The following is a 15,541-nucleotide window of genomic DNA, read 5'->3' as shown; positions in this document are numbered from 1 at the left end:
TCCAAGCACCATAAACTTGGAGTCTTTATTTTTTTTCATTCAGGGTGGAAATGAAGAGCAGCTGCTGATCTTGGTAAGGTAGCCACAGAACTGAAGACTTAGAAGTGGGAGTCCAAAAGCTTGGAACAAGATTTTGTTCATTCATTCCTACAGCCGTTCAACTAGCATATTCTGGCCACTTCTCATGCACACTGGTCATCCACCAGGGAGATTGGCCATGCTTAGGCACAGGCTTAATGTAAATCATGTTTAATCCTTCCCTGGACAAGTTCTGCCTTTCAGCTTCACCTTCCTCATCTATAAAATAAGAATAACCTTGAATGCGGCACTGATAGAATTAAAAGTGAGATAATTGGTCGGGTGTGGTGGTACATGTCTGTAATCCTAGCACTTTGGGAGGCCACGGTAGGAGGATCACTTGAGTCTAGGAGTTTGAGACCAGCCTGGGCAACAAAATGATAAATTATCAAGGAACAATAAAATGATCTTGTTACAAAGAAAACCAAATTCTCAAACATGCATGAAATATGAAGAAAATAAACTCCCATGACACATCATTTGGCTTCAAAAATTATCAATATTTGAACTTAGAGCCTTTGATTTTGATTTTTGCATCTCTACAAAAATTACAAAATATTAGCTAGGCGTGGTGGCGGGTGCCTGTAGTCCTAGCTACTTAGGCTGAGTTGGGAGGATTGTTTGAGCCCTGGGAGGTCCAGGGTGCAATGAGCCATAATCGAGTCACTGTGTGTGAGACTGCCACACACACACACACACACACACGTGAGACTACGCACTCAGAAATGCACATAAACATAATTGGTCTTCTGGAACACATGTGTCGTTTGCCACTGTTATCTGTTAGGCTTTAGGGCTTGATGACAGAAATCAGAAGGCAGTCTCTCCTTCCTCTTACATTCCTTTCCCAATCTAAGAGGGCAGCAAAAAGCTCAGAGGTCCACCGTACACGCAGCGTGTGAGATGCCGAAAGCCCGCCCCATCTATGACAGCATTCATCCATCTCCCAAATTCATCTGGGTCCTACTCTCGAGTTACCCGGCTTCTTGAGGTCTTGCAGCTCTACAAGGATAATCTGTGCTAAACTTTGCTGTCGTCCGAGGTCAAATGTTTGGCTCACAGGTTGGAGAGCCTCCCATGGCACCCGCCTTTGGTCCTGAGAAGGGCAAGGCGCCCAGGGGGCGGTCTGGTGGAGCACGAGACAGCTGTCTCCCAGTCTCCCCAAATCCGTGCCCGAGGGGGCGTTTCTGCGTCGCAGGGGCGGGCACAGCCGACGCCTCCCTGCTCCACCTTCTGTGTCGGCGCCAAGACTCGGATAGTGAATTTCGGGAAGTTTCACTCGGGTGCGAGCACGTGGGCACCTCAGGACCCGGGCTCCGCGCCGCGCGCTCGGCTACCCTCTCCATCCAGCCGCGCGGGCGGCCCTCGCCTCACCCCTGGGCGTGGCTCTGGGCTCCCTTTGGCGTCGCCAGCTTCGCCTCCTCTCGCCGCGTCTCCTCCCGCCGCGTCACCCGTCGGTCCCGGCCGAGCTCGCACGCGGTGCGCGGCTCCTGGGCTCCAGGCGGCGGCGCGTAACGGGCGCCCCCGAGGCGGCCCTGGTAGCGGCGGGCCTGAGAGGCGGGGACTGGGCGTGCCGCCGGCGCCCGGCTCCCGGAAACGGCTGCTTCACAGGCTCCTGCCGAGCGGACCGGCGAGGCGGCGGGAGCTCCAGCATCTCTGCTCACGGTCCAGGAGGGGAGCCCGCGGCCACCGCCGCCTGATCAGCGCGACCCCGGCCCGCGCCCCCCACGCCCGGCAAGATGCTGCCAGTGTACCAGGAGGTGAAGCCCAACCCGCTGCAGGGCGCGAACCTCTGCTCGCGTGTGTTCTTCTGGTGAGTGTCCCCGCCCGAAACAGGTCACCCTGCAGCCGTTGGCCCCGCTGACGCGCTCTCCCGGGGCCGCGCTCGATGCTGCCCCAGCCTTCTGCGGCTGGGGGCGAGGGGAGCGCTTTCCTGTGCCACGCGGTCCACGCCGGGCTTTCTGCTGCGGTGGCGCCGCCCCACGCCGGCCGCGTGGTCCCCGCCTGCGCCCCTGTGCGCGGGGCAGGGGGACGCGGGGACGCGTGGACCCGGCGCTGGTGGCGCGGGGCCAGCGGCTTTGCTGCTGGAGGCCCTGCGGGCCCTTAGGGCTCCGGGGAGGAGGAGCGGGAGGTGAGGAGGCGGGGAACCCAGGCTGCCGAAAGGGGGAGTCTCTTGCCCAGCGGGAGAAGCGACTGCACCCATTACACGCCCACCCTTCGCTGGCTGCCACCTCCTGCTCCGAGACTCACAGTCTCCTGAACTCAAACGCACCTTTTCCTTTCTTTTTAAGTAAGCAGCTTACGAACAGCTTCCTTTATCTAATCTCAGTCAAAGCCTAATTAGTGTCCTGGACCTATGCCATCTCCCAATAGTGTCCCCCACCCCTTCCGATATTCCTTACGAGACAGCTGGATCCAACTCCACGTCCCGTTCCGTTGTGTCTCTCTGTGTCCCGATGTCTCTGTATCGTTTGTCTCAGTGACCAGGGCTCTCCTGTCTCTCTGTGTGAATCTGTGTGTCCATGTGGGTCGTGGTACCTAGTTATGGCAAGTTTCATGTGGATAAAAAACACTATTATTTTTTATTTATGAATGAGGACACTGTTACTGAACAAGATTTTCCAAGTTTTGCTTTTAACTGGGACATACACCGCCACGACTGGAGTCTGTCTTTGACCAACTTCTTTCCCTGTTTCCAGTATTTTCACTTCCACCTAGGAGGACTGCGCCGGGCTGGGGTCCCTGGAATCGCTAACCTTCAGAGAGGTGAGCCATGGTCTTGACGCAGGTGGTTCCTACCAGGAGTTCTAGCATCTTAAAACCACTCCAGGGCTCCTGAGCTGGGAGGGCCCACAGCCCTACCCATTTTCTGCAAGGAAACAGTTGGAGAAAGACTCAGGTGATAGCTGTACCTGAAACTTCCATCTTGGCCTGGCGCAGTGGCTCACAAAGTGTATCCCAGCACTTTGAGGGGCAGAGGCGGGTGGATCACGAGGTCAGGAGTTCGAGACCAGCCTGGCCAACATGGTGAGACCCTGTCTCTACTAAAAATACAAAAATTAGCTGGGTGTGGTGGAGCACGCCTGTAATCCCAGCTACTAGGGAGGCTGAGGTAGGAGAATTGCTTGAGCTCAGAAAGTGGAGGTTGCAGTGAGCTGAGATTGCGCCACTGCACTCCAGCCTGGGTGACAGAGTGAGACTCTGTCTTGAGGGGCGGGAATTCCATCTGCTAACTACATAAGCCTGAACCTTTGAAGGGCTTCAATCTCACTTGGTTGATTATTAGATCTTCTGTTTCTTGACTTCTGCTGCCTCATCTTTCTCACATGTTGATATTGCTTTTTATTATGGGACAGCCTAGGGTGGGGGTCTCCAATCTTTTGGGTTCCCTGGGCCACACTGGAAGAATTGTCTTGGGCCATATATAAGATACACTAACACTAATGATATCCTAACACTAATGACAGCTGATGAGCTAAAAAAAAATATCGCAAACAAATCTCATGATGTTTTAAGAAAGCTTTTGAATTTGTGTTGGGCCACATGCAGCCCACGGGCCTCAGATTGGACAAGCTTGACCTAGGGGATTCCAAGAGGACGGGTCGCTTACTCTTGTTTCGATTGTGATACACTCAGTGAGTATAGGACCCTCTGGGTTGTTTGGCGGCCTTTCTCTTGGGAGAGGCGAGAGGCGCGTGGAGGAGGAAGGAATATGGGTGTGGTTTCTGTAAATAATAACTTGAAGTAGACAAATGGTCTCCTCAACTTCAGGCAGGGCAAGAAACTTTTTTTTTTTTTTTGGAGACAGGATCTTGCTTTGTGCAAGCTGTGACCCAGGCTGGAGTGCAGTGACACATTCGTAGCTTGCTGCAGCCTCCAACTCCTGGGCCGAAGCAATCCTCCTGCCTCAGCTTCCCGAGCAGCTGGGGCTCCAGGTGTGTGTCACCATGCCAGGATAATTTAAAAAACAGTTTTTTGTAGAGATGGGGCTCTCTAATTTGTTGCTCAGGCTGGTCTTGAACTCCTGGGCTCAAGTGTTTCTCCCGCTTTGGCCACCCAAAGTGCCAGGATTACAGATGTGAGCTTTGCCTCCTTACATTTTCTCCCCCTACATTTTCAAAATTTAGGTGGTGGGGAAATAGGAAGTGATGCCTTCCCATTGATGACTGGAGTAGGTGTTCATTTCCGGTTTCCCTGATGGAGGGGAAGGAGCTAGTACCTCTATTTTACTCTGAGAACACTTAAGCTGAGAGTAGTTGAGTAAGTTGCCTGGACTCACACAGCAATCAAGTGTCAGAGCAGGCTCCAAAGCTGGGCAGACTGGCTCCCCAGCCTCTTTGGAGCTGCTGTACTGAGTTGCTTCCAGTTCAGGTGCTTGTCAGAAATGCATGGAGAAGGCACCCCCTGTTCTGGCAGGCTAGAGTTTCTCAAGGGAAGTTCTTAAAGTGCCTGCAGTTGGAGATGATGCATGTGTAACAACTTTTACTGTGCTTTAGGGCAGCTGTTCTCAAAGCATGGTACTCAGAGCGGCAGCATCAGCATCACTTGGGAGATTGTAAGAGATGCAGATTCTCCAGCATCCGCTCCGGACTGATTCAGTAAAACTGGAAACACTGGGTGTGTGGGTGGTGGTGAGGGTTCACGTGCTCCAGGTGATCTTGATTTGAGGAGCTTACTGCTTCTAGCTACTCCTCTCATTGGAGTATTATTATAGTATTATGCTTTTCTTTGTTTTTGATTTTTAAAATTTATTTTCTTTTTTTTTTTTGTTTTGAGACGGAGGCTTACTCTGTCCCTCAGCTCTGTCACCCAGGCTGGAGTGCAGTGGTGCAATCTCTGCTCACTGCAACCTCTGTCTCCTGGGTTCAAGCGATTCTCCTGCCCCAGTATCCCGAGTAGCTGGGACTACAGGTGTGCACCCTCACACCCAACTAATTTTTGTATTTTTAGTAGAGATGGGGTTTCACCATTTTGGCCAGGCTGGCCTTGAATTCCTGACCTCAGGTGATCTGCCCGCCTCGGCCTCCAAAAGTGCTGGGATTACAGGCGTGAGCCACTGTGCTTGGGCCAGTTTGAGGTATTTTAAAGTCTGAGGCCTCTTAGTGAGAAAATAATAATCATCATCATCTGAGGAATGCGGGCTTCTTTTAAATTATCAGGCCCAGAGAGACATTAAAATGACACAGCAGTCACCTTATATTTCCCACCCCCTTGAGCTATTTACTTATTACTTGAAAGTGCTTCATATTGCCACATAGCTACAGACTAACCTAACAGTGCCCCACGGACACTGTAATCCACAGCTCAGGAGTTTGAGCTCCAGCGATCTGCCTGCCTGGGCCTCCCAAAGTGCTGGGATTACAGGCGTGAACCACCGCACTGGGCCTGTAGTAAATTCTTGAGTTATATTTTGTGCCTTAGCCTCCTACTTTTAGGTTAGTATTTGTGTTCCCTTCCCACTGCCAGTGGAAAGCTGAAATGAGCCCATCCAGGAAGTGGCTGCCTGGAGACAGGGCCCACCTTGTAGGGAAAAACTGCTTTTTCACCTTCTTGCTGGGTGTTTGCTTTTCTTCTCAAATATCATCTGCTTTCTGAACTTGTAAACTGGTAGCTGCCTACCTAAATGATGCCAATAACTAGCTTACTGACTTTTACACAAAGTATGTTCCTGGGATTTTGGTAGATTCATAGCATAATTTGGACTTGGAGTCTAAAAGGAGTCATACATTATGACTGTTGGCAATTGTGGATTTTTAAAGATAGTATTTTCTCCTATTTCTTTTCTCTCCTTTTTTTTTTGAGACAGAGTTTCAGCTCTGTCACCGGGTTGGCAGCGCTGTGATCTCAGCTCACTGCAACCTCTGCCTCCCGGGTTCAAGCCATCCTCCTGCCTCAGCCTCCTGAGTAGCCGGGATTACAGGCGCATGCCACCACGCTCAGCTAATTTTTGTATTTTTGTAAGAGAGGGTTTCACCATGTTGGCCAGACTGGTCCTGAACTCCTGACCTCAGGTGATCCGCCCACCTTGGCCTCCCAAAGTGCTGGGATTACACACATGAGCTACTGCACCCGGCCACTTTCTGTAGGAAATTTGAAACTATAGAAAAAGAAGTAAGGAATAGAATGTTTTATTTCTGTTGGCCAGGTATATCTGCTGATACTTTGGTTGCTTCTGTCTTCCTCACAAATCTTTTCTTTCTTTTGCTCAGGCTGGAGTTAAGTGGTGTGATGATGTCTTCCTCACAAACCTTTTCTTTCTTTTGCTCAGGCTGGAGTTAAGTGGTGTGATGATGGCTCATTGCAGCCTTGGCCTCCCAGGCTCAAGTGATCCTCTCACCTCAGACTCCTGAGTCGCTACAGGTGTGTGTCATGGCTCCAGGCCAACTTTTGTATTTTTTTTTTCATAGAGACAGGGCTTTGCCGTGTTGCCCGGGTTGGTCTTGAACTCCTGGGCTCAAGTGATCTGCCTGCCTCAGCCTCCCAAAGTACTGAGATTATAGGCATGAACCACTGTGCTCAGCCTTAATTTAAATTTTTATGGCATTAAATAATCTTGAAAACATGATATTTAATGGTTGTAATTTATGTTGTTTTCCACTATTGAACACAGTGCATTTCTAATAACAATGTAACGGATATCCATGCTTTTGGTATATCTTTCCTTTTTCTGTTTTCTCAGAAGTAGAATGACTGGTAAAGGCCTGTTTTCCAACAGAATCGGACCAGTTTGCCCTCTTAGTAGTAGTTTGTGTCCTTATTTCATTGTTAACTTTGAGTACTGAACTAATTAATTAATTAATTTTGAGATGGCATCTCGCTCTGTTACCCAGGCTGGAGTGCAGTGGGGGGTGATTAAGGCTCACTGCAACCTCCACCTGCTGAGTTCAAGTGGTTCTCCTGCCTCAGCCTCTTGAGTAGCTGAGATTACAGGTGCGCACCACCACGCCCAGCTAATTTTTGTATTGTTAGTAGAGACAGGGTTTTGCCATGTTAGCCAGCCTGGTCTTGAACTCCTGACCTCAGGTGATTTACCTGCCTTGGTCTCCCAACGTGCTGGGATGACAGGCATGAGCCACAGCGCCTGGCCCGAATACTGAATTTAAAAAAGTTTCCAAGCTGATAGGTTAAAAATGGTATCAATCAGTTTCAGTTTGAATTTATTTGATTGATAATTATAACTGAACTTTGACAAGGTCTGTTGACCATTTGTTTATTGGTATATCTTTGAATTATCCATTACGTTTTTTGCATTTTTTCTATGAGGCATTTATGGTTTTGAAATAACTTGTAGTGTTTACAATAGTTTTCTAGATTTTCACTTCTCAGTTTTTTTCAGAAGTTTTAAATTCATATATCATTAATTGATCTTTTATTTTTGGTTGTTGCTGTTGCTTCAGCTCTTTTTTAAAAATAGAGGTGAGGTCTCACTATGTTACCCAGGTGGGTCTCAAACTCCTGGGCTCAAGCCATCCTTCCACCTAGGCCTCCTAAAGTGTTGGTATGGAAATTTCTTTGGGTAGATTGAGGGACTGAAGTGGGTGGATCACCTATTTTTTCCTAGTTTAGGTGGGATTGCAGGTGCGAGCCATCTTCTCATTTACCTCTTCCACTCTATTGACCAGGCCTGGAGTGCAGTGGCGTGAACACGGCTTAACTGCAGTCTCAACTTCCCAGGCTCAAGTGATCCTCCTAGCTCAGTCTTCCAAGGAGCTGAGCTACAGGTGCATGCCACCATGCCCAGCTAATTTTTCAATTGTTTGTAGAGATGGGTCTCACTATATTGCCCATGCTGGACTCCAACTCCTGGGCTCAAGCAATTCACCTGCCTTGGCCTCCAAAGTGCTCGGATTAGAGGTGTGAGCCACTGTGCCTGGCCTTCTTCAACTCTAAATATACTTTTTTTTAACCCTAGGATCACCTCGATCTCCATATCCTTTTTTTTTAAATTTGGAGACAAGGTCTGGCGGCACTGCCCAGGCTGGAGTTCACAGGCATGATTTCAGCTCACTGCAACCTCCTCCTCCCAGGCTCAAGCCATCCTCCCACCTCAGTCTCCTGAGTAGCTGGGACTACAGGTGTGCACCACTACGCCTAGCTAATTTTTGTATTTTTTTTTTTAATAGAGCTGGGGTTTCACCATGTTGCCCAGGCTAGTCTCAAACTTGTAAGCTCAAGTGATCTGCCTGCCTCGGCCTCCCAAAGTGTTAGGATTATAGGCATGAGCCACCACGCTCCACCTCTATATCTATTTTCTTTTTTTTTTCTGAGATGGAGTCTCACTCTGTTGCCCAGGCTGGAGTGCGATGGCATGATCTTGGCTCACTACAACATCCACCTCCAGGATTCAAGTGATTCTCTTGCCTCAGCCTCCCAAGTAGCTGGGATTACAAGCACCCACCACCATGCCCGGCTAATTTTTGTGTTTTTAGTAGAGAGGGTTATATCATGTTGGCCAGGGTGGTTTCGAACTCCTGACCTCAGGTGATCCACCCACCTCAGCCTCCAAAAGTGCTGGGATTACAGGCGTGAGCCACCGTGCCTGGCCTTCCATTTTCTTTTAGTTATTGTTTCATTTCTAACAATAAAAGCAGCTAGAATTTCTTTCGGTATTTGATATGAGATAGTCACCATTTTTTCCCCAAACAGCTCGTTTTCCCCATTACCATTTATTGAATAATTCCTCCTTTTCCCGTTAGTGGAAATAAGTGGCACAGCCTTTTCACCATGTCAGGCTTGGCACAAGATGGGCCAATCCCTGAGACTCTCCTAGGAATCGTCCTGCTGCCCCCTGGTGCCTGGCAGGCACTTTGCGTTCCTCTGCCCACACCTGATACAGAGATCTGGGGTCAGTAGCAGGGTGGAGGCTAACAACGAAGGACTTTTCCCCAAATATGTGCATTGAGAGGGATCGCCAGATGCATCTGGCCCACAGAGAGTGGTTAAATCCTTGCTCCCCTGTTGCTGGCCATGTCTCAGTGGGTGAAGTATCGTCTAGCAAAGCCTGTGCTGCTGTGGAAACGGCCACTAGTGACCAGACAGACTCTCTGGAGACCTGCCCTAGAAAGCTGATGACATGACTATAGAAGCAAAGGCAAGTGGCTGAGGGCAGGGGATGGCTTAGAGAGGGTGGGTGCGTGAGGCCCTCAGTCAATGCATAAAATGTTTAATTTTATATTTTTTTCTATAATAAAAAAATTATTTTTCTTTTAGAGATGAGGTCTCACTATGTTGCCCAGGCTGGTCTCAAAATCCTGATTTCAAGCAGTCCTCCTGCCTAGGTTTTCCGAAGTGCTGGGATTACAGGCATGAACCACTGTTCCTGGCCATTTAATTTTGTGGGGTGTATGTGTGTGTGTGTTTTGAGACAAAGTCTTGCTCTGTTGCCCAGGTGGGAGTGCAGTGGTGCAATTATGGCTCAATACAGCCTCAAATTCCTAGGCTTAAGTCATCCTTCCAGCTCAGCCTCCCAAGTAGCTGAGCTATAGGTGCATGCCATAACACCTGGCTCAGGTGTTTTTTTTTTTTGACGGAGTCTCACTCTGTCACCCAGGCTGGAGTGCAGTGGTGTGATCTCGGCTCACTGCAACCTCTGCCTCCTGGGTTCAAGTGATTCTCCTGCCTCAGCCTCCCAAGTAGCTGGGACTACAGGTGTCCGCCACCACGCCTGACTAATTTTTTTTGTATGTTTTTAGTAGAGACAGGGTTTCACTATGTTGGCCAGGCTGGTCTTGAACTCCTGACCTCGTGGTCCGCCCTCCTCCGCCTCCCAAAGTGCTGGGATTACAGGCATGAGCCACCGTGCCTGGACATCTAGCTGATTTTTTTGCAGGAGTGGGAGGGATGGAGTCTTGCTCTGTTGCCAGGCTGGAGTGCAGTGACGTGATCTTGGCTCACTACAACCTCTGCCTCCAGGTTCAAGCGATTCTCCTGTGTCAACCTTCTGAGTAGCTGGGACTACAGGCACATGCCACCATGTCTGGCTAATTTTGTATTTTTAGTAGAGACAGGGTTTCATCATGTTGGCCAGAATGGTCTTGATCTCCTGACCTCATGATCTGCCCACGTCGGCCTCCTAAAGTGCTGGGATTACAGGGGTGAGCCACCGTGCCTGGCTGCTAATTTTTATTAATAGATTATTGGTAGAGACTGGGTCTCACTGTGTTGCCCAGGTCTGTCTTAAACTCTTGGCTTCAAGTGATTCTCCCGCCTTGGCCTCCCAAAGTGCTAATATTGCAGGTGTGAGTCTCACCAAATTATAAATTTCTGCGTCCACAGAATCACCGTCTCTTGGGGTTGAGGTGGCATCCTGAAATCTGCAGTTTTTTAAAGCGTATTTCCTGGGTGATTCAGATGCTGAGATTTCAGAGCCACGTTTCTCAGGTCTTTCTCAGTCCTTGGTGTTCCATTCTACTTGATCAGTGTCTGGGAGGCCAAGGTTACTGACTTGACCCTCTGCGGTTTAGATTATTCATTTAGCAAACATTTGAGTGCCTTCTTTTTATTTTATTTTACTTTTTGTTTTTAATGTTTTTATTTTTGAGACGGAGTTTCATTCTTTTTGCCCAAGCTGGAGTGCAATGGCGCGATCTCAGCTGACTGCAACCTCCGCCTTCCGAGTTCTAGTGATTCTTCTGCCTCAGCCTCCCAAATAGCTGGGACTACAGGTGTGTGCCACCACGCTCAGCTAATTTTTTGTACTTTTAGGAGAGATGGGGTTTCAACATGTCCAGGCTGGTCTTGAACTCCTGACCTCAGGTGATCCACCCACCTGGGCCTCCCAAAGTGCTGGGATTACAGGCACGAGCCACCGCGCCCAGCCTGGACTATATTTTCTACCCCAACCTTGTGGTCAGAGGTGACCATGAAACTGAGACCTGGCCAACAGGAAGTGGTTGCAAAAGGTGTCTTGCTTCCATGCCTGGAACACAAAAACCAGCCCCACGCAACGCCTTTCCAGCTGAATAAAGAGGTCTCCTGGAAAGGAGGAGTACTGAGAGGAGGCCGAGCCTCGAGGTGGTGAAAGTCCAGCTAGGAGTGAGTGTATGGTGGTGTTCCCCACCCTAGATGGCCCAAAGGGGACTACAGCATGAGAATAGGCATGGTCTTGGTTTCTTTTTTCTTTTTTTTTTTTTTTTTTGAAACGGAGTTTATTTCTGTCTCATAGGCTAGAGTGCAGTGGCGTGATCTCGGCTCACTGCAACCTCTGCCTCCCGGGTTCAAGCGATTCTCTTGCCTTAGCCTCCTCCCAAGTATCTGGGATTACGGGAGCTCGAAACCATGCCCGGATATATATACGTGTGTATATATGTACACGTATATATGTGTGTGTGTGTATATGTTTATATTTTGTATTTGTAGTAGAGAAGGGGTTTTGCTGTGTTGGCCAGGCTGGTCTCCAACTCCTGACTTCTTGTGATCCACCTGCCTCGGAGGCTGGTGATTTTTAATTAAGCCACTGAGAATCGGGCTTATTTTCTTCAACAGCTAGCTTTATTTGCATGATACAGTGGCTGCCTCCCTCATTGTGTGAGCTCTTTGAGAATAGGAATGGTACTTTATTGTAATGGATTTGAACCTGGCAAGAAAGAAGGCACTCTGCCTTCTTTCGTGGTGGCACGTGCCTGTAAACCCAGCTACTTGGGAGACTGAGCAGGAAAATCGCTTTAACCCAGGAGGTGGAGGCTGCAGTGAGCTGAGATTGCACCACCGCACTCCAGCCTGGGCTACAGAATGAGACTCTGTCTCAAAAAAAAAAAAAAAAAGCAAAACATAGTCCAGGCTGGGCATGGTGGCTTATGCCTGTAATCCCAGCACTTTGGGAGGCTGAAGCAGGTGGATCACAAGGTCAGGAGTTAAAGACCAGCCTGGCCAACATAGTGAAACCCCATCTCTACTAAAAATACAAAAATTAGCTGGGCACAGTGGCATGCACCTATAGTCCCAGCTACTTGAGAGGCTGAGGCAGGAGAATCGCTTGAACCTGAGATCATGCCATTGCCCTCCAGCCTGGGTGACAGAGAGAGACTCCATCTCAAAAAAACATAGTCTGTGTGTCCAGCAGTCCCTGCTGCAGTCCCTGCTGCGGTGTTGGGTGTGCTGGAGTAGAAGTATGGAAAAGCTGTGTCAGGGTGGAATTTTGCTTTTGTTTTTGTTTTTGAGGTGGAGTCTCACTCTGTCGCACAGGCTGGACGGCTCACTGCAACCTCTGCCTCCTGGGCTCAAGCGATTCTCCTTTCTCAGCCTCCCGAGTAGCTGGGATTATAGGTGTGCACCACCAGGCCTGGCTAATTTTTTTTTTTTTTTTTTTTTGGTAGAGATGGGGTTTTGCCATGTTGGCCAAGGTGGGGCTCTTTGGGAAGGGGTTGACCCTCCTGTTGGAGCTTGGATGGAGAAGGTGGGGAGTCATCCTTGGCAGGGGATGAGATGTCCAGGTCACAGAACTGCATATGGACAAAGTGTTACCTGAGACGTATGGTGAATGACCATCCCTCAGTCACAATGCCGTTCCTGTGAGCCGGCAGCATTTGGTACACCCAAGGGCGCCCTCCCCTCTTTCATCCCAGCACGTTCAGACTTTGCTTCTCCCACTTCCAGCCCCATACTCATGAGTACTTACAGCTCTTCTGTGGCCTGTGACTTAGCTCCTTGTTCCGTTTCTGGGTTCCATGACCACTTCCGTGCTGGTCTGTTTCTGGCCTAGTCCCTGTCTGCAATTTTCTCCACGCTAGCTCCTATCTTCCCCTTTTCCTTAGTGTCATAGAATTAGTGGGTTGAAAGGAAGAGATCTTCTAACCCACACTCAATACAGGAATCCCTTCCAGATATTGGGCAATGGGGAAATGCATTATGTGACTCGCATGACTTTAGATTAGAATGCCAGAATTATGTTGTATTGAGCCACAGTTTTCTTTCCATGCAATTTCTACTCATGTTTACCTACTTTTAAGAAAAAAAAAATTACAGAATTTAATGAAGCAAAGAATGATCTGTGAATCAAGCAGCTTCTAGAACCAAAATGGGTTCACAGCCACTCTCCTTCTTTGTTTTTTGTCAACATGCAGAGCAAGTTGGCTACCTCCCTTCATATGCTCACCTCATAGTATTCAAAGACAGCTTTCATGGCCACATTAAATCTTTGTTTCTTTGTTTGAAACAGGGTGTCACTCTGTCACCCAGACTGGATCGCAGTGGTGTGATCTCGGTTCACTGCAGTCTTCACCTCGTGGGATCAAGCCATCCTTCCACCTCAGCCTCCCGAGTAGCTGGGACCACAGGCGTGTGCCACCACGCCCAGCTAATTTTTTGTAGAGACGGAGTTTTGCCATGTTGCGCTGGCTGGTATTGAACTCCTGGGCTCAAGTGATCCTCCCGCCCTAGCCTCCCAAAGTGCTGGGATTACAGGCATGCACCATGGTGCCTGGACAGGAGTTTATTTTTGACACTGTTAAGTTTGAGATGCCTGCTACCCATTCATGTGGGGATGTTGAATAGGCACTCAATTGGTCATGAGTTTGGGGCTCATGGAGAAGTTTATCTTCTTCTTCTTATTTCTTTAGGTGGAGTTTTGCTGTGTTGCCCAGGCTGGCGTGCAGTGGTGTGATTTTGGCTCACTGCAACCTCCACCTTCCGGGTTCAAGCGATTCTCATGCCTCAGCCTCCTGAGTAGCTGGGATTATAGGCGCATGCCACCACACCCAGCTAATACTTGTAATTTAGTAGAGACGGAGTTTCATCATATTGGCCAGTCTGGTCAGGAAGTTTATCTTAATTTGTACATCATCAGTGATACATGCAGTTTAGCTGTATTGGACACACGGCCAATTGACCTCACAGTCTGCTGGGCTTATTCACGTGTAACCGCTCTTCTATTCCTATGCAAATTTATTTTGTGGGTGCCAAAGTTTAGCAGCTCATTGTTGCTGTTGAAAGTTCTTGGAACACTTTTGTATTCTGAATGCTAGAAAGGATGGGTCCTAGGAATGTCCTCTAGGTTGTGGCAGATCCCCTAATCAACACTGTAGTTAGCCTTGGAGTGCAGTGGTGCAGTCGTAGCTTATTGGAGCCTTGACCTCCCAGGCTCAAGTGATCCTACTGCTTCAGCCCCCCAAGTAGCTGGGACTAAGGTGCGGGCCACCATAGCTGGCTAATTTTTCTAATAGAGTTGGGGTTTTGCCATATTGCCCATGCTAGTCTCAAACTCTTGAGCTCAAGTGATCCACCTGCCTTGGCCTCGCAAAGTAGCTGGCATGACAGGTGTGAACCGTCATGCCCAGCCTGGGCAGTCATTCAGAAACTCCGCCAAGAAAAGGGTTAAAGTCATTTGGCATGATTTCCTCTTTTTTTTTTTTTTTTTTTTGAGACTGAGTCTTGCTCTGTCACCCAGGCCGAAGTGCAGTGGTGCAACCTCAGCTCACTACAATCTCTGCCGCCTGGGGTTCAAGCGGTTCTTCTGCCTCAGCCTCCCGAGTAGCTGGGATTATAGGTGCGTGCCACCACATCCGGCTAATTTTTGTATCTGTATTTTCTATTTTTATTTATTTTTTTGAGGTGGAGTTTTGATCTTTTTGCCCAGGCTGGAGTGCAATGAATGGCGTGATGCCACTGTGCCTGGCCTCATGATTTCCTCTTTTTTTTTTTTTTTTTTTTGAGACAGAGTTTCGCTCTTGTTGCCCAGGCTGGAGTGCAATGTCACGATCTTGGCTCACTGCAACCTCTGCCTCCCGGGTTCAAGTGATTCTCCTGCCTCAGCCTCCCCAGTAGCTGAGATTATAGGTGTGTGGCACTACGCCTAGCTAATTTTTGTATTTTTAGTAGAGATGGTGTTTCACCATGTTGGCCATGCTAGTCTCGAACTCCTGACCTCAGGTGATCCACCCTGCCTCGGCCTCTCGAAGTGCTGGGATTACAGGTGTGAGACAGCACATCCGGCTATGATTCCTCTTAACACAGGCTGCTTCTTGGTGCTGCTTTTCATGAATATACTCTTGAAATGCTCCCTTCAAATGATTGTTGATGTGCATTATTTCGGTTAACCTTACTAGCTCTATTTTTTCTAAATTCTTTTTAGATTACATAGCAGTTTCTTAGCCCTCACCATGATTGGATCACCTGAACAGCCATAAAAATATGGATATCTGTTCCCGTTATAGGCCAATTGGAATAATAATTTCTGGGGGTGGGATCTACATGTCTATATATATATATATATATATATATATATATATAAAATTTTTTTTTAATTAAAAAAATTTTTTTTTGTTTTTTTGGAGACGGAGTTTCACTCTTGTTGCTCGGGCTGGAGTAGAATGGTGTGATCTTGGCTCACCGCAACCTCCGCCTCCCAGGTTCAAGCAGTTCTGCCTCAGCCTCCTGAGTAGCTGGGATTACAGGCATGCACTACCATGCCTGGCTAATTTTGGATTTTTAGAAGAGACGGGATTTCTCCATGTTGGTCAGGCTGGTC

The 15,541-nt window shown here is 48.6% G+C and overlaps 1 protein-coding gene across 2 annotated transcripts in view; it reads left to right on the top strand.

Annotated features, from left to right (window-relative positions):
• Positions 1-1,648: 1,648 nt before the first annotated feature.
• Positions 1,649-15,541, top strand: part of ABCC4 (ATP binding cassette subfamily C member 4 (PEL blood group)) — a 292,733-nt gene continuing 278,840 nt past the window's right edge. The window contains exon 1 of one of the 2 annotated variants that reach the window (XM_007960695.3): positions 1,649-1,891. In XM_007960695.3, the coding sequence (XP_007958886.3) occupies positions 1,818-1,891 (74 nt within the window). In that variant the 5' untranslated portion in view covers positions 1,649-1,817. The remainder of the gene's footprint in view (positions 1,892-15,541) is intronic. The other variant, XM_073014436.1, reaches the window with a different exon arrangement.

The sequence above is a fragment of the Chlorocebus sabaeus genome, chromosome 3 (assembly GCF_047675955.1).
Source record: "Chlorocebus sabaeus isolate Y175 chromosome 3, mChlSab1.0.hap1, whole genome shotgun sequence".
NCBI classification, from domain to species: Eukaryota; Metazoa; Chordata; class Mammalia; order Primates; family Cercopithecidae; genus Chlorocebus; species Chlorocebus sabaeus.
This window is presented reverse-complemented; position numbering and strand designations above follow the sequence as displayed.